Consider the following 21,749-nt stretch of genomic DNA (forward strand, 5'->3'; position numbering starts at 1 on the left):
ATGCTATTTTAGAGAAAATATCTATAACCGTTAGCATGTAGCAATTTCCATCATTTTTATCTGCAAGGGCCTGCATGTCACATAGATCCGCCTGAAACTGGGACAAGGGATGAGTAGAAAAAACTCTATTTCGTGGAAATTGTTTTCGCACAGGTTTATACAGAGTATAAGCATCCTGCTCTGTCAACCATTCATTCACTTGAGCAGCCCCTAACCAGCTACCTGTTTCTTCGGCTATAGCTCTGGGTTCGCGCCCAGGCTCTGTCGCAGCCGGCCGCGACCGGGAGGTCCCTGGGCCGACGCACAATTGGCCTAGCGTCGTCCGGATTAGCGTCGTCCGGATTAGGGAGGGTTTGGCCGGTAGGGATGTCCTTGTCTCATCACGCACTAGTGACTCCTGTGGCGGGCCGGGCGCAGTGCACGCTAACCAGGTCGCCAGGTGCACAGTGTTTCCTCCAACACATTGGTGCGGCTGGCTTCCGGATTGGATGCGCGCTGTGTTAAGAAGCAGTGCGGCTTGGTGGTGTGGTGTTTCGGAGGACGCATGGCTTTCGACCTTCGTCTCTCCCGAGCCCGTACGGGAGTTGTATCAATGAGACAAGATAGTAATTACTAACCATTGGATACCACAAAATTGGGGAGAAAAGGGGGTAAAAAAATATTTTCAAAATAACAACATTTCATTTTCATTTAGAATTTTTATTTTTGCAAACATCAAGTATTATGAATACAGACAATTCAGGATTTGTAGCAGGATACTAGTCCCCGTTTTCTCAGCGATCCAAGCATGCAACAACCTGTATATTTAGTTTAGATTTACAGGCTTGTGTCGCTGAATTTTTAAAACACACACATCCATTATATAAGTATATAAACAACAAATATGATACATGTTACAATTAAACAGTGTTTCAAACAAATAAAGTAAAATCTTAGACAAGGTTGTTTCTAGTTATTCAGAATCATCCACAAGACGGGATACCAGTTGTGTCCATTGTAGGCTCTTGCCCGTATGTCGTACATGATTCATGATTTGCTCCATTTTTAGCACACGCTCTGCATTAGCCCAGGTATTGTGTGTTGTGTAGAACGATACATTGTTCACTTTATTTTCAATAATTTTCTGCATAACATTTGTAAGTTCTCTCAAAAGAAAAAATGTATTTATTCTCTCTAACATCGTATGCATATCGTTACCCATTGCTTTACATCTAAATGAAAAATATGTATTGTTACTCTGTCTCTTGCAGTTTACTGAGCCAGAAAGTCACCACATCAGCCACCACAGCTTCCTTGTATTTGTTGTCATCCACCAGGGTGTGCCGGATATCTTTGATTTTCTTGTGGATGTTGATCGCCTCCTTCAGTTCATGTAGGAAAGCCTCCGTTACCCCGTAAACTCGAATAGACGGCATTAGACCATTAGACTCTAGGGCTCTGACCATCAAAGGTATAAACCGGCTGGACCGCAGTCTTTTCACCAGCTCCTCAAAATGGTTGAAGAAGTAGTACCGTGGGGGGTCGTATAAACACAGCTGTCATCGTTGGCTGGGGTGATTGATCTCACAACCGATGCATTTTTCTCTTATATACTCTCCAATCACCACATCTAAAAGTGCGGCTACAGAGGCCTTGATGGTGTCCACAAAAATAGTTCTGACCACCCCATCAAACACATCCTCAGGCGGTGTACATGTAGGGGGTGTCGGGGGTCTTGCCTGGGGGGAGTAGAATGGATTAATAGCATCATTGGACATAGCTTGTTGTCATTGCAGGCAATCTCAATGCTGTGCGTTACAGGGAAGACATCCTCCTCCCTCATGTGGTACTCTTCCTGACAAGACCCTCCAGCATGACAATGCCACCAGCCATATTGCTCGTTCTGTGCGTGATTTCCTGCAAGACAGGAATGTCAGTGTTCTGCCATGGCCAGCGAAGAGCCCGGATCTCAATCCCATTGAGCACGTCTGGGACCTGTTGGATCGGAGGGTGAGGGCTATGGCCATTCCCCCCAGAAATATCTGGGAACTTGCAGGTGCCTTGGTGGAAGAGTGGGGTAACATCTCAGAGCAAGAACTGGCAAATCTGGTGCAGTCCATGAGGAGTAGATGCACTTCAGTACTTAATCCCCACTAATCCAAGATGGCGTAGCAGTTGGACATCTTGTCGTGTCGTGTCCCTTGTATATATCGTATATATCGTTTTTTTAACATATTTTTCTTCGCATATCTTTTCAAATATTTTGCTAAACCTCAACTTCTAAATACTCTCCTGAAACCCGCCTCACCCAATGTAGCTATTTTTCTCTAAAGTACTTATATTTACTTCGGATCCCCTCAACTGAAGCTAGCCAGCTAACTACCAGGTATCAGTCAACAAACCATTGCTAGCGGTCTTCAGCTAACCGGTCATAAGCTAACCTTTAGCTCGGAAAGCTCTCGCAAGTTCGAACAACGCGACTCTAACCAGAGCATAACGGACCTATATATATTTTTTTTATCCCCGGATTCCCACCGTAAACGGAACATTTTCAGCTGGATCTTCACAACTAGCTAACTAGCTAACCGCAACCCCGGATGATTACTCCTGGCTAGCGTTTCCACCCACTTAGCTTGAAGCTAGCCCGGCCAGAGCTCCTGTGCTACCACCGAAGCACACTCCTGGGCTACAATATCCGGACCCACAACCGGTCTATCGATGTCACCGCATGAAGAGGCATAAACAGACTCACACCATCGTGACGCCCCCCAAAGGCTAACTTTCTAGCCCTTGCTATCTCCTTGCTTGCTAATTCGGCCTGCTAACTGCTAGCTTGTTTAGCCCCGGTCCGCTAACTGCTACCTTGTTTAGCCCCGGTCCGCTAACTGCTACCTTGTTTAGCCCCGGCCTACTAACTGTTAGCTTGTTAGCACAGGCCTGCTAACCGTCTGAATCGCCGCGTCCCAAACACTCACTGGACCCATATTTACTTTCAATCTCTTTTCGATTTTTAATTTGTTTATACCTTCCGGTAACCTGCCTCACCCAATGTGATACGGAATCGCTATTATTTTTAATTTTTAGAACACACTCAAGAACCTCCAGAAGCTAACCAGCTAACTAGCTACAAGCTATTTAGTCATTGTTAGCCACTGATAGCGGCTTTTACCTTACCTGGATAATACTCGCCAGTCCAGCTTCCCTGCCCCATCCACTGCTGCCCCCTGGACACTGATCACTTGGCTACATAGCTGATGCAGGCTGGACTGTCCATTAATCATGGTACTCCATTCTGCTTGTTTATGTTTTATCTGTCGGCCCCAGCTGCACTCAGGCTCTGTGTGTAGTTAATCCGACCCTCCCTGCCTAGTCATCGCCATTTTACCTGCTGTTGTTGTGCTAGCTGATTAGCTGTTGTTGTCTCACCTACTGTTTTAGCTACTGTTTTAGCTAGCTCTCCCAATTCAACACCTGTGATTACTGTATGCCTCGCTGTATGTCTCTCTCAAATGTCAATATGCCTTGTATACTGTTGTTCAGGTTAGTTATCATTGTTTTAGTTTACAATGGAGCCCCTAGTTCCACTCTTCATACCCCTGATACCTCCTTTGTCCCACTTCCCACACATGCTTTGACCTCACCCATACCCCTGTCTGCGCATTATGCCCTGAATATATTCTACCATGCCCAGAAATCTGCTCCTTTTATTCTCTGTCCCCAACGCTCTAGGCGACCAGTTTTGATAGCCTTTAGCCGCACCCTCATTCTACTCCTCCTCTGTTCCGCGGGTGATGTGGAGGTAAACCCAGGCCCTGCATGTCCCCAGGCACCCTCATTTGTTGACTTCTGTGATCGAAAAAGCCTTGGTTACATGCATGTCAACATCAGAAGCCTCCTCCCTAAGTTTGTTTTACTCACTGCTTTAGCACACTCTGCTAACCCTGATGTCCTTGCCGTGTCTGAATCCTGGCTCAGGAAGGCCACCAAAAATTCAGAGATTTCCATACCCAACTATAACATTTTCCGTCAAGATAGAACTGCCAAAGGGGGAGGAGTTGCAGTTTACTGCAGAGAGAGCCTGCAAAGTAATGTCATACTTTCCAGGTCCATACCCAAACAGTTCGAACTACTAATTTTGAAAATTACTCTCTCCAGAAATAAGTCTCTCACTGTTGCCGCCTGCTTACCGACCCCCCTCAGCTCCCAGCTGTGCCCTGGACACCATTTGTGAATTGATTGCCCCCCATCTAGCTTCAGAGTTTGTTCTGTTAGGTGACCTAAACTGCGATATGCTTAACACCTCAGCAGTCCTACAATCTAAGCTAGATGCCCTCAATCTCACACAAATCATCAAGGAACCCACCAGGTACAACCTTAAATCTGTAAACAAGGGCACCCTCATAGACGTCATCCTGACCAACTGGCCCTCCAAATACACCTCTGCTGTCTTCAACCAGGATCTCAGCGATCACTGCCTCATTGCCTGTATCCGCTACGGAGCCGCAGTCAAACGACCACCCCTCATCACTGTCAAACGCTCCCTAAAACACTTCTGTGAGCAGGCCTTTCTAATCGACCTGGCCCGGGTATCCTGGAAGGACATTGACCTCATCCCGTCAGTTGAGGATGCCTGGTCTTTCTTTAAAAGTAACTTCCTCACCATTTTAGATAAGCATGCTCCGTTCAAAAAATGCAGAACTAAGAACAGATACAGCCCTTGGTTCACTCCAGACCTGCCTGCCCTCCACCAGCACAAAAATATCCTGTGGCAGACTGCAATAACATCGAATAGTCCCCGCGATATGCAACTGTTCAGGGAAGTCAGGAACCAATACACGCAGTCAGTCAGGAAAGCTAAGGCCAGCTTCTTCAGGCAGAAATTTGCATCCTGTAGCTCTAACTCCAAAAAGTTCTGGGACACTGTGAAGTCCATGGAGAAAAAGAGCACCTCCTCCCAGCTGCCCACTGCACTGAGGCTAGGTAACACGGTCACCACCGATAAATCCATGATTATCGAAAACTTCAACAAGCATTTCTCAACACTCTGGCCATGCCTTCCGCCTGGCTACTCCAACCTCAGCCAACAGCTCCGCCCCCCCGCAGCTACTCGCCCAAGCCTCTCCAGGTTCTCCTTTACCCAAATCCAGATAGCAGATGTTCTGAAAGAGCTGCAAAACCTGGACCCGTACAAATCAGCTGGGCTTGACAATCTGGACCCTCTATTTCTGAAACTATCCGCCGCCATTGTCGCAACCCCTATTACCAGCCTGTTCAACCTCTCTTTCATATCGTCTGAGATCCCCAAGGATTGGAAAGCTGCCGCAGTCATCCCCCTCTTCAAAGGGGGAGACACCCTGGACCCAAACAGTTACAGACCTATATCCATCCTGCCCTGCCTATCTAAGGTCTTCGAAAGCCAAGTCAACAAACAGGTCACTGACCATCTCGAATCCCACCGTACCTTCTCCGCTGTGCAGTCGGGTTTCCGAGCCGGTCACGGGTGCACCTCAGCCACGCTCAAGGTACTAAACGATATCATAACCGCCATCGATAAAAGACAGTACTGTGCAGCCGTCTTCATCGACCTTGTCAAGGCTTTCGACTCTGTCAATCACCATATTCTTATCGGCAGACTCAGTAGCCTCGGTTTTTCGGATGACTGCCTTGCCTGGTTCACCAATTACTTTGCAGACAGAGTTCAGTGTGTCAAATCGGAGGGCATGCTGTCCGGTCCTCTGGCAGTCTCTATGGGGGTGCCACAGGGTTCAATCCTCGGGCCGACTCTTTTCTCTGTATATATCAATGATGTTGCTCTTGCTGCGGGCGATTCCCTGATCCACCTCTACGCAGACGACACCATTCTATATACTTCCGGCCCGTCCTTGGACACTGTGCTATCTAACCTCCAAACAAGCTTCAATGCCATACAACACTCCTTCCGTGGCCTCCAACTGCTCTTAAACGCTAGTAAAACCAAATGCATGCTTTTCAACCGTTTGCTGCCTGCACCCGCACGCCTGACCAGCATCACCACCCTGGATGGTTCCGACCTTGAATATGTGGACATCTATAAGTACCTAGGTGTCTGGCTAGACTTTAAACTCTCCTTCCAGACTCATATCAAACATCTCCAATCGAAAATCAAATCAAGAATCGGCTTTCTATTCCGCAACAAAGCCTCCTTCACTCACGCCGCCAAACTTACCCTAGTAAAACTGACTATCCTACCGATCCTCGACTTCGGCGATGTCATCTACAAAATTGCTTCCAACACTCTACTCAGCAAACTGGATGCAGTTTATCACAGTGCCATCCGTTTTGTCACTAAAGCACCTTATACCACCCACCACTGCGACTTGTATGGTCTAGTCGGCTGGCCCTCGCTACATATTCGTCGCCAGACCCACTGGCTCCAGGTCATCTACAAGTCCATGCTAGGTAAAGCTCCGCCTTATCTCAGTTCACTGGTCACGATGGCAACACCCATCCGTAGCACGCGCTCCAGCAGGTGTATCTCACTGATCATCCCTAAAGCCAACACCTCATTTGGCCGCCTTTCGTTCCAGTTCTCTGCTGCCTGTGACTGGAACGAATTGCAAAAATCGCTGAAGTTGGAGACTTTTATCTCCCTCATTAACTTCAAACATCTGCTATCTGAGCAGTTAACCGATCGCTGCAGCTGTACATAGTCTATCGGTAAATAGCCCACCCATTTTTACCTACCTCATCCCCATACTGTTTTTATTTATTTAATTTTCTGCTCTTTTGCACACCAATATCTCTACCTGTACATGACCATCTGATCATTTATCACTCCAGTGTTATTAATCTGCAAAATTGTAATTATTCGCCTACCTCCTCATGCCTTTTGCACACAATGTATATAGACTCCCCTTTTTTTTCTACTGTATAGCGCAAGGGATGAGGGGGTAAAAATAACATATTTAGACTGCAGCCTTATTCCAAACACTTAAAAGACACACTCTATCCCATCAGGCCTCAAATTAAGTGAACACTTCTGATGACGTATCATAATGTTTGACGAGTATACACTTGCAGGGCAAGGGGTGAGGGAGTAAGGAATGATTTTTAAATGGACCACCCTTGGCCGGAAATTCATAATTCGTTCATCCCGCGATGATTGTGTTTTCAGCCACCTGTAGCTTGTGGGTGCTTTATATGCCCTATGAGTTCATGTCTACTTATATTAAATATATAGTTATTAATATACACCTACTTTATGATAGCTAGCAAACTAATTAGCTAAATAACGTTAGCCTGCCTAGCTGGAACTTCTGAAAAAGGAAAATGTTTTATTTCTACTATTTCCAAAAGATAACCAAACAGAAACATATTGACCTTTTACGAGACGTGTTTGTGCCATCATGTGCATTAGTAGCACAATTTCTAACTTGTTTACATTCGTTTTTACTTAGACTTTTATGTTGACTTCTCCATTGATTTTGTTTTGAAGTTTTCGCTGAATTTTCTTAGCGGATGTACAATTGTCACAAATTGAATTATGGGTAGTTTCAGGCCCAGAGTGAACATAATTGTACACTTGCAAACTCGACTAAAAACGAGGGGGGGAGGGCTTAAGTTGCAAACTTCCCTTGCTTGGCTAATCATTTGGACCGCTTCCCAAGATGGCAATGGGGATTCCCCCAAAGATATAAGGCGAGGATAAGTGGACGAGAGTGTTTCTTTTAGGTGTTGGATAGCCCGCTAATATGATGCATAGTTGGGAGGAACATTTCTTGAGTGCTATTCGATCTATAGTACATTTACACCATGATTTGAAACTTCTGACCAACTAGTGGGTCAGGCGGCGCCCCTCTGTCTGATTCATATCGCTTGATTTCTGATGATAGTTGTCGATTATATCAACTGATTGCAATTGTATCGGGTGCCTATTCAGAGGACCCCACCTTTTCTTAGTGTCTTATTGGTCAAGGTCACGCCAAACACTTATCACCACACCCTATTCAGCCTATCAGCAGCCTTTATTCCCAGGACTTCAGTTTCAGTTGGTATAGCTCTTAGAAAACTGTTGGGGGAAAATTGTGTTTGTCAAAACAAACAAATTAACAACAAACTTTCAGCATTCTTATAGAGAAGGGCACTCAACATGTACTGCACTGACACAAATTACTGATAATTGGTTGAAAGAAATTGATAATAAGAAGTTTGTGGGAGCTGTACTGTTAGATTTCAGTGCAGTCTTTGATATTATTGACCATAACCTGTTGTTGAGAACTTAAGTGCTATGGCTTTTCAACCACTGCTATATCGGGGATTCAGATCTATCTGCTCTAGAACTCAAAGGGTTTTCTTTAATGGAAGCGTCTCTAATGTCAAACATGTAAAATGTGGTGTACCGCAGGGCAGCTCTCTAGTCCCTCTACTCTTTTCTATTTTTACCAATGATCTGCCACTGGCTTTAAACAAAGCATGTGTGTCCATGTATACTGATGATTCAACCATATACGCATCAGCAACCACAGCTAATGAAGTCACTGAAACCCTTAACAAAAAGTTGCAGTCTGTTTTGGAATGGGTGGCCAGTAGTAAACTGGTTCTGAACATCTCTAAAACTAAGAGCATTGTATTTGGTACAAATCATTCCTTGACCTCAGCTGAATCTGGTAATGAATGGTGTGGCGGTTGAACAAGTTGAGGAGACTAAATTACTTGACGTTACCTTAGATTGTAAACTGTCATGGTCAAAACATATAGATTGAATGGTTGCAAACATGGGGAGAGGTCTAGCCGTAATAAAGAGATGCTCTGCTTTTTTGACAACACACTTCAAAAAGCAAGTTCTGCATGCTCTAGTTTTGTCTAATCTTGATTATTGTACAGTCGTGTGGTCCAGTGCTGCAAGGAAAGACCTAGTTAAGCTGCACCTGGCCAATAACAGAGTGGCATGTTTTGCTCTTAATTGTAATCAGAGGGCTGATATAAATACTATGCATGCCAGTCTCTCTTGGCTAAGAGTTGAGGAGAAACTGACTGATTAACTTCTTCTTTTTTAAGAAACATTAATGTGTTGAAAATCCCAAAGTATTTGCATAGTCAACTTACAGACAGCTCTGACACACTACTTATCCCACCAGACATGCCACCAGGGGTCTTTTCATAGTCCCCAAATCCAGAACAAATTCAAGAAAAAGTACAGTATTATATAGAACCCTTATTGCATGGAACTTCCTTCCATCTCATATTGCTCAAATAAACAGCAAACCTGGTTTCAAAAAACAGATAAAGCAACACCTTGCGGCACAGCACCTCTCCCCTATTTGACCTAGATAGTTTGTGTGTATGCATTGATATGTAGGCTATGTGTGCCTTTTTAAAAATATATGTAGTTCTGTCCTTGAGCTGTTCTTGTCTATTGATGTTCTGTATTATGTCATTCTGTATTATGTTTCATGTTTTGTGTGGACCCCAGGAAGAGTAGCTGCTGCTTTTGCAACAACTAATGGAGATCCTAATAAAATACCAAATACCAAATAACATGGCACAAGTGGGCGGGTGGCCTCTGTTGTGCTCTATTGTGGGGGGGCGATGACATTAGAGAGCACCCATTAGGCCAACTCCTTCAATTGCCAACTCCTTGAATTTCGCAATTGCGTCTAGAAAAACACAATTGTTTACCCTTAAGTGTGTGTAATTTACTCTATTTATACTTGTAATATAATTTTTCAATGGAAAAAGTAAAATAAATACTGTAGCTGGAGTGTGTCTTTAATGTTGCCTGTGGTATGCTTGTCTCTTGCTTGACAGACTGATTTAGCCTAATTGTTAACATACAGTACTTATCTCTAAAAGCTACATGGACAGTGTATAATCAATTTTGTTACGTTAGTAGTATGGGCAAGAAACCCTGTAATAATAACAATATTCAGAATGCTGCTTCAAAACATTTATTTGTCACGAAATAACACAGCTTCTTTTAGACTTTATACAACAAAAAATACTTAGAATTTGAATGTGTAAGTACAGAGTACATAGGTACAGTCAGAGCCCATAGCGCATTGTGCTTACTGACACACAAGACAGAGAACGTAACTCATCGAGGTGAGGAAATGTTTAGCTTGCCAAAAGCACCATAGTGCCAACACCTGTCACTTGCCCACACAGGAAAAACAGAGACACGCTGGTAGAGAGACACATACAGTCGTTTGCAGTTAAAATCTTAAACTATGTGCAAAGTTGTACAAAAATCCATTTAATATTTTGTTATCCCCACATCCACCAACATTTGATTACTTCAAAGGCTGTATCTGTTGTTGAAATCAATTGAATGGAATATAGTAGTTTACAATATAATATCCTATGAATAAATACTGAGATTATAACAGGGTAAACTACTTGGATAGAGGTGAAAAGCTACCTGAACAACTAAAGTTGTTTAGATTTCACGTAAGCTTTGGGAATCATTCTGTACTCATGAAAACATCTTTAAGGCCATTGGTTGCTTGTGTCATATATTTACATAAACAAATGTATGTTTACAATAACTAATAAATAGTGATAAATAAGTGACAAAACAAACATATTTTTGAGTACAACACTAAAGTGAGCTACAGACACGTGTGAGGTTGGTAGCCGGTAGTGAGGGACTCATGCTTATTTTTCATCATTCTAAGGACTGTGATATATAGAAAACGCTAATAACATCAAGGCAATGTTGTAGTTACATTATTATTATACAGATAAATGGTAGACGTTTTACCGCAATCTCCAAACGTGACAAACAGACAAATATACACCTTTTAGGTAACAAAATAATCCGTTCTCAGGACTTGACTGAAAACCTTAGCTATGGGAATGTTATGATTATCACGTTGAGACAATGTTACATTGTCATGACATCTTACTGCCCTCTCAAACACTGTGCTATCAGACAGGGTAGTGAGTAACTGGGTGTGAGAGTGCAATCCCTCTCTGAGGAGGTCAGTGTAATCCAGCACTGCGAGTGAGAGTGATCTGTGCGTGTATGTAATCTAGATCAAGCTATTGGTCAACCGCAGGGACTGCTGCAAATCTGTCGGATTACAGAGGTCTCATGAGGATAAGAGATGTCCTATGGCTGGCATAGTCTGACAAAACACTCAATCCCTGTTTGTTAATATGCTTCTAAGCAGCAGCACCAAATACCCTGTTCAGGTACATCATGAACTGGGTTTGTGCTTGCCTTACAAAAAGCATATATTAAAACACATGTTTATAACTCTCGTCTCGCATTATCACTGTTGTGTATGAGGAGAAATGAGAACAAAACCATAGCTAAAATAATCCAGGTGCTTTTATATTAGATGGTTGCATAAACTAATCTCATGGTAGCACACAGAAGGGGAATGGGTCGCTGTCTAGTTCTTGTGCATTGGGGGATTTTCATTTTTTAAAATAAAATAGACTGTTTCACAGCTCAGGAACTACATGAAACAAGTCCGAAATAATCATTAAAACAGAAAATGTATGTAAATGATTTGCGTTTGGCTGAGCAGCCACTAGTACGGGGGAATGAGGGAGATCTTGAGGTGGTCCCAGGGGTTGTAAGTGGACCCACATGACCCACTGACAGAACCTAGTCTCTCCTCAGGCAAGAATAATGCTTGTGTGTGTGTGTGTGTATGTGTGTGTGTGTGTGTGTGTGTGTGTGTGTGTGAGAGAGAAAGCAAATGTGAATATGTGTTTGTACATGGGTGTGTCTAAACAAAGGTCCATTCATTCCAGTGCTTACAAAATGAAAAATGCAGCTTATCAACATGACTCAATGTATGCTATGACCAAAAGCACCATCCTACTTCCAAACACATTAAATTGTGAGTGACTGAGAGACATTAAAAAGCAGATCAATTGAGGAGTTGAGAGAAATGCTAACAAGGAAATAACACCTGTGCTGGTTTATCTACCATTTTTTTTAAATACAGTGATTATAACCAATACCAATAGAGATACAATATGTAAAAATAAATATAAATATGTTTCATAATGAGAGAGCGTAAATCTCATTGTGTGATGTGTACTTACTAACGCAGAGAAACACAGCCTTGTGGCAGTACACACTGATTGTATGAGGCCAGTCACGAGAGGGAAGTCAGAGGAGAAGAGAGTGAGGTAATGTATGAGTAGGAGCAGATAGATGATAAACGGCCCACTGAAATAAAGATGGCTCCCTTCCTAGTTCCTACACATCATCTCTTTGCCTGCTGCTCTTCAGCAGACTGGGCGGGGGAGGGGGTGGTGTGGAGGGCGCTGGCGTCCCCATGTCCGTTCGGCTGCACTGACTGGACTGTCTCTACCAGGCTGCCACTAGGGAGCACCACGTACCTGGCAGCCATGTCCTTGGGCTGCAGCTCCCTCAGGCCCTCCTTACTGTGCCATATCCCATAGCCAAAATACACCAGTAGACCTAGAGAGGTGCAACATATACTGTTAGGACCAAAACACATGCTTACAGAATCACACAAATATGTTGTTGTTATTGTTATACTGTCATACGGTATGTGCTTATCCATTGAGAAGACACAGCTATAGCGGGAATATGGTGCTAGGAATTGATTACTTAGACATGGCCCAGCCCCTGTCATGTTCAATATTCCCTGTGAAGCCTCTGTAGGCAGACAGGCAGGGTTGGGTAGGTTACTTTCTAAATGTAATCCATTACAGTTATTAGTTAGGCCTACCTGAACAAAATTGCAATCAGTAATGTTTGGATTTCACAAACTCAGGAATGTAATCAGATTACTTTATTACTTTTAGATTACTTTCCCCTTAAGAGGCACAGGTTAGTAGCTGGCACAAAGTCATAAAATGAGATTTAAAACCTAACCTTAACCACATTGATAACCCTAATGCCTAGCCCTAACCTTAAATGAAGACCAAAATACAAGATTTTTACAATATAGCTCATTTTGAATTTGCAGCTTGACCCATCTAGCAGAAATCGCTCCGTTTTGCCTCAAGGACAAGTCTCGTCCCAATAAATATCAACCTGTTAAAGAAGCATTAAAAGAAGACAAAAATGAATTACCTTTATTGCAGGATAAATCAATGTTAGAGTTTACATAGCTGGCCATAAATGGATGTTGCAGTTTTCTTTATGGGTTGGTTATGTACAGTAGGCTTCTTCTAACCCATTGCTTTCTACTACAGATAATACGATTAGGCTATATCTTTAAATTTAAAAAACTCTAACTGGGTCTGCCAGATTTCCAGTCATTTCAATGAATTTAATACCCATTGATCTTCAAGAATATGAATTGAAAAGATGAAAATATAGATTAATATGGAAATATAGATCAGCCAGATTGTTTTATATGAGCATAACCCAAAAACTAAGGACTAATCAGCCTAATCTGTTTTTTTTTATTTTGTTGTCATGGAGGTCTGATAAGGCCTGATAAGGCTTTCATTTGGTTCTTAAACAGTAAATGGTTTCCTTAATGAATACACTCCTGACCGCAAAAACAATGATTGATAAGCAGTTTAAACTTCTTCAATTGAACATTATTGGGTTAAAATACACAGTATATACATTTGTGAACAGCCATCCACAACAACCACAATATGTAAGGCGCAAAGAAATTAGAGAGCAGCAGTGTGATTCACATCAATGCGCTATGTAGCCTAAATATCTTCTAACTGCAGCAGGCACAGGCTAGGAAAATGTTAACTCACTCCAGTCAGGCCTTGACTTACTTGGTAGGTTTACTCTCTGTAAACACAAAGTAACCTGCATATGTTTTAATACAAACATGTGCTATGTACTAATAATTTAATTAAACCCTGTTTCATATCCTGTTGTCTATGATCAACCAGTAATAAGTATCCATACTATTTGTCCATCATTTAGGTTAAGAGGCACAGTATTTCAACCACTGAAGGCAAGAGTTCCAGTTCTGTCTGACATGATGTTTGGTTTACAGGACGTGTCTGCGCTACATAGCATATGGTCCTCACACAACACACATTTGTGCCATTAGTGGAAGTAATCTTACCTGCAGCCACCCATACGGTAAAGCGGATCCAGGTCATTGGGCTGAGCTTCAGCATTAGGAACACATTCATGAGGATGCTTGCACCAGGGATGAATGGGACCAAGGGTACCTAGGAAAATTACAACAGCAAACAACCATCATTCTGACATGTATTAAAATGTGTCAAATAATCAATGCCTTCCTTAATTCAATAAGTGTTTGTCGTTGAAGAAAAGGAGGTTGGAGAGCCTAAAAGACCACGAGTCCCAATAGGAGTACTTAATATAATTCAAAAGAATGATCAGGTCTTCATGACAAGATTTTATATTAGGTTGGTGCCAGAGGGAACGTGGGCCCTGCTTGAGCTCACAGAATCAGCTTTTATTTTGTATGAAGAGCAGATCAACCACACAGCAGGCAGTGAGTGTCTGCTGTGACTCAGCTTCAGAGCTGGGTGAAAATGTCACATTAAATGTTGCAGTTCCTATCTACTGGGCTCGAGTCAGACGGAGTAGAATTTAGCATATCTAAAGGTGGAGAGACAGCTACAAAAAGGTCTTAAAACACACAGAGTAGTCTTAGTTCATCATAACTACATAAAGACTTGGGGAAATATAACAGGCTCAAATAAAATGGTATTTGTCACATGCTTCGTAACTTCAGGTGTAAACTAACAGTGAAGTGCTTACTTACAGGCCCTTCCCAACAATGCAGAGAGAAAGAAAATAGATAAATAATAGAAAAGTAACAATAAATATGCAATGAGTAACGATAACTATATACACTGAGTATACCAAACATTAGAACACCTTCAGAGCATGAACTCTACAAGGTGTCGAACGCGTTCCACAGGAATGATGGCCCATGTCGACTCCAATGCTTCCCACAGTTGTGTCAAGTTGGCTGGATGTCCTTTGGATGGTGGAACATTGTTGATACACACGGGAAAATGTTGAGTGTGAAAAACCCAGCAGCGTTGCAGTTCTTGACAAACTGGTGCGCCTGACATCTACTACCATAAAGGCACTTACATTTTTTGTCTTGCCCATTCACACTCTGAATGGCACACATACACAATCCATGTCTTGATTGTATATAGGCTTAAAAATGCTTCTTTAACCTGTCTCCTCCACTTCATCTACACTGACTGAAGTGGATTTAACAAGTGATATCAATAAGGGATCATAGCTTTCACCTGGATTCACCTGGTCAGTCTGTATCATGGAAAGAGCAGGTGCTCTGAATGTTTTGAATAGTCAGTGTACACAGGGTACCAGTACTGAGCTGATGTGCAGGGGTATGAGGTAATTGAGGTAGATATGTACATATAACTAGGAATAAAGTGACAGATATTAAACAGTAGTAACAGTGTATGTGTAAAAAAAGTAAATTAAAAAAGGGTCAATGCAGATAGTTACAGTTCAGGAAGGAGACGCGTTCTGTCTCCTAGAGATGAACGTACTTTGGTGTGAAAAGTGCAAATCAATCCCAGAACAACAGCAAAGGACCTTGTGAAGCTGCTGTTCCGAATGGCCGATTAATTAGGGCCGATTTCAAGTTTTCATAACAATCGGAAATTGGTATTTTTGGGCGCCGATTTGCCGATTTGATAAATATATACAGTGGGGCAAAAAAGTATTTAGTCAGCCACCAATTGTGCAAGTTCTCCCACTTAAAAAGATGAGAGAGGCCTGTAATTTTCATCATAGGTACACTTCAACTATGACAGACAAAATGAGAGAAAAAATTCCAGAAAATCACATTGTAGGATTTTTTATGAATTTATTTGCAAATTATGGTGGAAAATAAGTATTTGGTCACCTACAAACAAGCAAGATTTCTGGCTCTCACAGACCTGTAACACATTCTTATTTTCAATGACGGCCTAGGAACGGTGGGTTAACTGCCTCGTTCAGGGGCAGAGAGACAGATTTTCACCTTGTCAGCTCGGGGGATTCAATCTTGCAACCTTACAGTTAACTAGTCCAACGCAATAACGACCTGCCTCTCTCTCATTGCACTCCACAAGGAGACTGCCTGTTACGCAAATGCAGTAAACCAAGGTAAGTTGCTAGCTAGCATTAAACGTATCGTATAAAAAACAATCAATCATAATCACTAGTTAACTACACATGGTTGTTGATATTACTAGATATTATCTAGCGTGTCCTGTGTTGCATATAATCTGACTGAGCATACAAGTATCTAAGTATCTGACTGAGCGGTGGTAGGCAGAAGCAGGAGTGTAAACATTCATTCAAACAGCACTTTCTGTGTGTTTTGCCAGCAGCTCTTCCTTGTGCGTCAAGCATTGCGCTGTTTATGACTTCAAACCTATCAACTCCCGGGCTGGTGTGACCGAAGTGAAATGGCTGGCTAGTTAGTGCGCACTAATAGCGTTTCAAACTTCACTTGCTCTGAGCCTTGGGGTGGTTGTTTCCCTTGCTCTGCATGGGTAACTCTGCTTCAATGTGGTGGCTGTTGTCGTTGTGTTGCTGGTTCGAGCCCAGGGAGGAGCGAGGGGAGGGACGGAAGCTATACTGTTACACTGGCAAAACTAAAGTGCCTATAAGAACATCCAATAGTCAAAGGTTAATGAAATACAAATGATATAGAGGGAAATAGTCCTATAATAACTACAACCTAAAACTTCTTACCTGGGAATATTGGAGACTCATGTTAAAAGGAACCACCAGCTTTCATATGTTCTCATGTCCTGAGCAAGGAACTGAAACATTAGCTTTCTTACATGGCACATATTGCACTTTTACATTTTTTCTCCAACACTTTGTTTTTTGCATTATTTCAACCGAATTGAACATGTTTCATTATCTACTTGAGGCTAAATTGATTTTATTGATGTATTATATTAAGTTAAAATAAGTTAATTCAGTATTGTTGTAATTGTCATTATTACAAATACATTTTTATTTTTTTTAAATCGTCCGATTAATCGGTATCGGGCTTTTTGGTCCTCCAATAATCGGTATCGGCGTTGAGAAATCATAATCGGTCAACCTCTAGTAGAGATAGTCTGAATGATCGGCTATGAAAAGCTAACTGACATTTACTCCTGAGGTGCGGACCTGTTGCACCCTCTACAAACACTGTGATTATTTTTTGACCCAGCTGGTCATCTATGAACATTTGAACATCTTGCCCATGTTCTGTTATAATCTCCCCCCGGCACAGCCAGAAGAGGACTGGCCACCCCTCATAGCCTGGTTCCTCTCTAGGTTTCTTCCTAGGTTTTGGCCTTTCTAGGGAGTTTTTCCTAGCCACCGTGCTTCTACACCTGCATTGCTTGCTGTTTGGGGTTTTAGGCTGGGTTTCTTTACAGAACTTTGTGACATCAGCTGACGTAAGAAAGGCTTTATAAATACATTTGATTGATTGATTTGATGATGGTGTTGATGTGAGTCATGACCAGCCTTTCAAAGCATTTCATGGCTACAGATGTGTGCTATGGGGCGATAGTCATTTAGACAGGTTACCTTGGCATTCTTGAGCATAGGGACTATGGTGGTCTGCTTGAAACTCTGCAGGCAGACAACGTTATACAACTAATAATTCTAAGGCGAGGGTTTAGTTCTGCTTCCTTAACTTTATGTGTAGGCATATACAATAAAGTAAAAGTCAACAAAGTTGCTGCTTTGCATTTACACATTGGGCATAAAATGAAAAACTGAGAATTTGTTTGGCTCACCTGGAAGGTTTTGGTGTTGATATGTGGTTCATGGGCATATATGACGACCAGGCTGAGGAGGAAGGTTGAGCCAAACACCACTATTAGCACGGCAAAGCTCCACGTAGGCAGCTGCAGCTGGTTACTCCCAAACACAAAAACGGCACAGAGGGACACAGAGCTCACCATCACCGCCAGCACAGAGAAGGCCACCACCTCCCCCGGCTCAAAGTCCCCTAGCAACCTGCCCAGGTAGGGCTCCCAGCGGGCCTTCAACACCCCTGGGGCGCTGCGTTCCCTGGTCTTCTGCATCTCCACCAGCTGTAGCTTGTCTGAGAAGGACTCATACTCCTTCAGCTCCCCGCTGTCCTGAGCTATGATCTGGGACTCGGAGGCTTCGGGTGAGGGCTCTGGGTTGTAGTTGGTGTTAGGGGAGGTAGTGGAGTTAGCCTTGGAACTGGTCTTCTCCTTCTCAGGCTGGAAGCGCAGCACAATGACACTGGCTGCCACAAAGGTGTAGGCCAGGAGGGTGCCGATGGACAGGAACTGGACCAGGGCCTCCAGGTCAAAGATGAGGGCCATGACGGCCATGAGGAGGCCAAACACCAAGATGGCATTCACAGGGACCTTGGTGACAGGGTTGACCTTGGCGAAGAAGGCGAAGAAGAGGCCATCCTCCGCCATAGCGTAAACAATCCGAGGGAGGGAGAAGAGGTTGCTGAGGAGCACTGTGTTCATGGCTGGAAGAGGGGATGGACAGAGAGTCACATGATCATCAATGCAATCAAAACAGAGAGCTACTGTATGAAGTCAAGATAAATAAAAGTCATACACATTTGCCCTTCAATCAATTATATCATCAACTGACCCAAAGAAACTCAATGACATGATACATTGGTGTGGTTACAGTGGTTAAGTCTTTCAAGAGACACTTACCACAGATGGACCCTACTGCCACGATGTAGCCAGCCCAGCTGTAGCCTCGGCGGAAGAAGGCGTCAGACAGAGCGGAGTTGGGATCGAGGGAGTGCCAGGGCACCATGAGAGTGAGGACAGTGGAGACCAGGATGTAGGCTGTGGCTGCCATGCACAAGGAGATGGCTGTGGCCATAGGAATGGCTCGCTGGGGGTTCTTTGCCTCCTCGCTGGAGGCTGCAATCACATCGAAGCCAACAAATGCGTAAAAGCAGGTGGCTGTGCCTGCCATAACCCCAGACACACCGAACGGTGCAAAACCTCCTTCCTTCTGGCTCCAGTTGACTGGATCGGCCAGCACGAAGCCAAACACCAAGATGAAGAGTATGACAACCAGACTAACAGCGGAGAAGATGTGGTTGAGCCAAGAAGAGACTCGCACTCCGAAGGTTATGAAGATGGTGGCAACCACTAGAATCCCGGCGGCCAGCAGGTCAGGGTAGTGGGCGATATAGGGAACATTCCACTTCATTATGTGGTTCTCTGTGTAGTTCTGGATAGTGTGGTTAAACATGGAGTCCAGGTAACCACTCCACGCCCGCGCCACCGCGGCCCCACCAATCATGTACTCCAACACTACGTTCCAGCCAATGAGAAAGGCCCATATTTCTCCACAAGAAACATAGGTGAACATGTAGGCTGAGCCCGTTCTGGGCACGCGAGCCCCGAACTCAGCATAGCAGAGGGCGGCCATCAGGGAGGCGATGCCTGCTATGAGGAAGGAGAGGACCACGGCAGGTCCCGCGGTGTCCTTGGCCACAGTGCCTGTCAGGACGTAGAGACCAGAGCCCACCATGCCCCCAACACCCAGCAGGGCCAGGTCCACCATGGTCAGGCAGCGCTTCATTGATGTCACCATCAAATCATCATCCAGGGTCTTCAGTCGGTTCAGCCTTTGGCAGAAACGCACTGCCGGGACGCAACCACGCCCACAGGTCGCCATGGTTACAGGATCACACTCGGCAACTTATCAGTCAAGATGCTCAAACTGGATCCATTCTCCTCCTGATTAATTGACCTGAGAGACAAAAATACAAATACATACCATCATACAGGGACAAAGCCCGTGACCGCAGAGCAGGTAGACAAAAGCAACTCATCCTAATGAGGACTTCATCTAACCTTTATCTGAATGACTCCATCCCCTCACCACTGCTGCCTATCTCTGAGCATGTTGTATTACACCTCTGCCCTTACCAAGTGGAAGGTGGAAACTATTGCTTTTCTATTTTTAGAATTGAAGACTAATATTCTTCAACTTGGCTTATTAGGATAGCTTGATACATTTCAGTTAGGACTATCTGAGTCATGTAAAATCTATAAATAGGCATATCTATAAATTATGCAATTTAATACATGTTTTGAAAGATATCATTTGGTCTATTACTGATTAATAACTGCCCATGAAAAAGAGATCTGTTTGATCTGCTCTGACTGTTTGACACGTCTTCTTTTCACTTGAAGACTAATGTTGAAGGTAATATCCCATTGTAGCCTATGTAAGGCTATATTCCGCTTTCATCCTGCGAAGACTAAAAGTGTCCGATATCTCAGCAAATAAAAGTAGCCAACCGAACACACAACTATTTGGGTAGGTTATACGCTGTGGAGCCAAAATCAATCATCAAAGGCTACGCTTTATCCGATAGAATGGGACCAGCCCGGGATCCGACTCTTTTTCATGTACCGTTTCCAATTACTGCGTGCGGCAGGCATTTGGCGAGTTCTGCCGCCCTCAATGCAAGAAATACATTACGTAAAGCTTTTATTCCCTACTGAAATTAAAAACTGATACAAAGTGAAACGACCATACATCACAAAGTGAAACGACCATACATCCGTCCTCCATAATAACTGTGATTCGTGTAATAATTGTGGAGTCATGGCGAGAATGAATCGCTTTAACTGCGTCGTTTTTACAAAAGCCAGCCACATTAATAATTTATAACAAAATGGAAACTCATACAAATGTTATTAATGACAGGCTATTTCAATAAAGCGATGGCGATTGCTGATTATTCTATGAAATTGTACTTGTCTGCGTTTTATATATTTTTTTTATTGTGGCACGAACAAGGTGTTGGAATAGGTAGATTATGGCAAAAGCCAGGGGAGAAACTCTACCATTACTGCTATTCTGCATATATAGTCTAATTTATTTGATTTAAAAAACGTTATAATATGGTAACAAATAAAAACATTTGTTTACCTTGAATGCTGAATATCGCTTATGAGTAGCCTATCTCAGGCCCGGTTGATATCCTTTGAAACCCTCAACGACAGACAGGGAGAAAGGTGGAGATGGAGAACGAGAGGATAGAGAGCTGAGCTCTCGATTCTTAAAGGCACAGTACGAGTTTATTGTTCATCTGATGACGACGGGATCAGCCATCAGATAAGGTCACGCGCAAGGCCAGCGTTTAAAGGTCCAATGCAGCCGTTTTTATCTTAATTTCAAATAATTTCTGGGTAACAATGAAGTACCTTACTGTGATTGTTTTCAATAGCTTTTTAGCAAAGAGCAATTTCCCAAGCAAGAATTTAGCTAAGACTGTCTGGTAGTGGTCTGAGTGGGAGGGCAAGCCTGATGGCCAAAACTCCATCCCACAAATCAGGCTGAAATTGCAAACAACTCTTATGCTAAACGAGCATTATCATTATCACAATTTCACAGTATTATTTTAGAGTGGAAATATATAAAACACAGGACAATCATGTTTTTGACTGCACGGTAACATATGCCTAAAGTAAAGTTGTCAAAAGGGTTGGTTTTCATCTACCATAATAACAATAACTGGATTCTACAGTATCAGCATACACATGACATTCAAATCATCTAAGATTGTATAGTACTAGTACATTTAAATACCCTTTACCCAATGTTTTGCCTATTGTCACTCAACTAGACTAATAATGAAACAATGAGTGACAATCAAATAAATACCTTTTAATTCATGAACACATTTTATATTGGCCAAAATCATGGTAAACATGAATAACATTTTTGTTTAAAAAAATATCACAAACATGATAAATTGGATGGATAAGATTACTTATTTCCATTTTGCATCTGTGTGACTGAGTGGCAACACAAATGCAAAAGTATCTACAGCCTTCAGTGA

At 43.0% G+C, this 21,749-nt stretch overlaps 1 protein-coding gene across 1 annotated transcript; it reads right to left on the reverse strand.

The window, feature by feature from the left end:
• Positions 1–9,889: 9,889 nt before the first annotated feature.
• On the reverse strand, positions 9,890–20,940 carry LOC112248367 (cationic amino acid transporter 4). The gene is made up of 5 exons (XM_024417324.2): positions 20,837–20,940; positions 18,589–19,645; positions 17,674–18,392; positions 13,989–14,097; positions 9,890–12,400 (listed from the first exon to the last, which is right to left on the reverse strand). The coding sequence occupies exons 2-5, from the start codon at positions 19,568–19,570 to the stop codon at positions 12,183–12,185; spliced, it is 2,028 nt and encodes a 675-aa protein (XP_024273092.1). The 5' UTR covers positions 19,571–19,645; positions 20,837–20,940; the 3' UTR covers positions 9,890–12,182.
• Positions 20,941–21,749: the final 809 nt, after the last annotated feature.

This window comes from Oncorhynchus tshawytscha, linkage group LG04 (assembly GCF_018296145.1).
Source record: "Oncorhynchus tshawytscha isolate Ot180627B linkage group LG04, Otsh_v2.0, whole genome shotgun sequence".
In the NCBI taxonomy this organism is placed as follows: domain Eukaryota; kingdom Metazoa; phylum Chordata; class Actinopteri; order Salmoniformes; family Salmonidae; genus Oncorhynchus; species Oncorhynchus tshawytscha.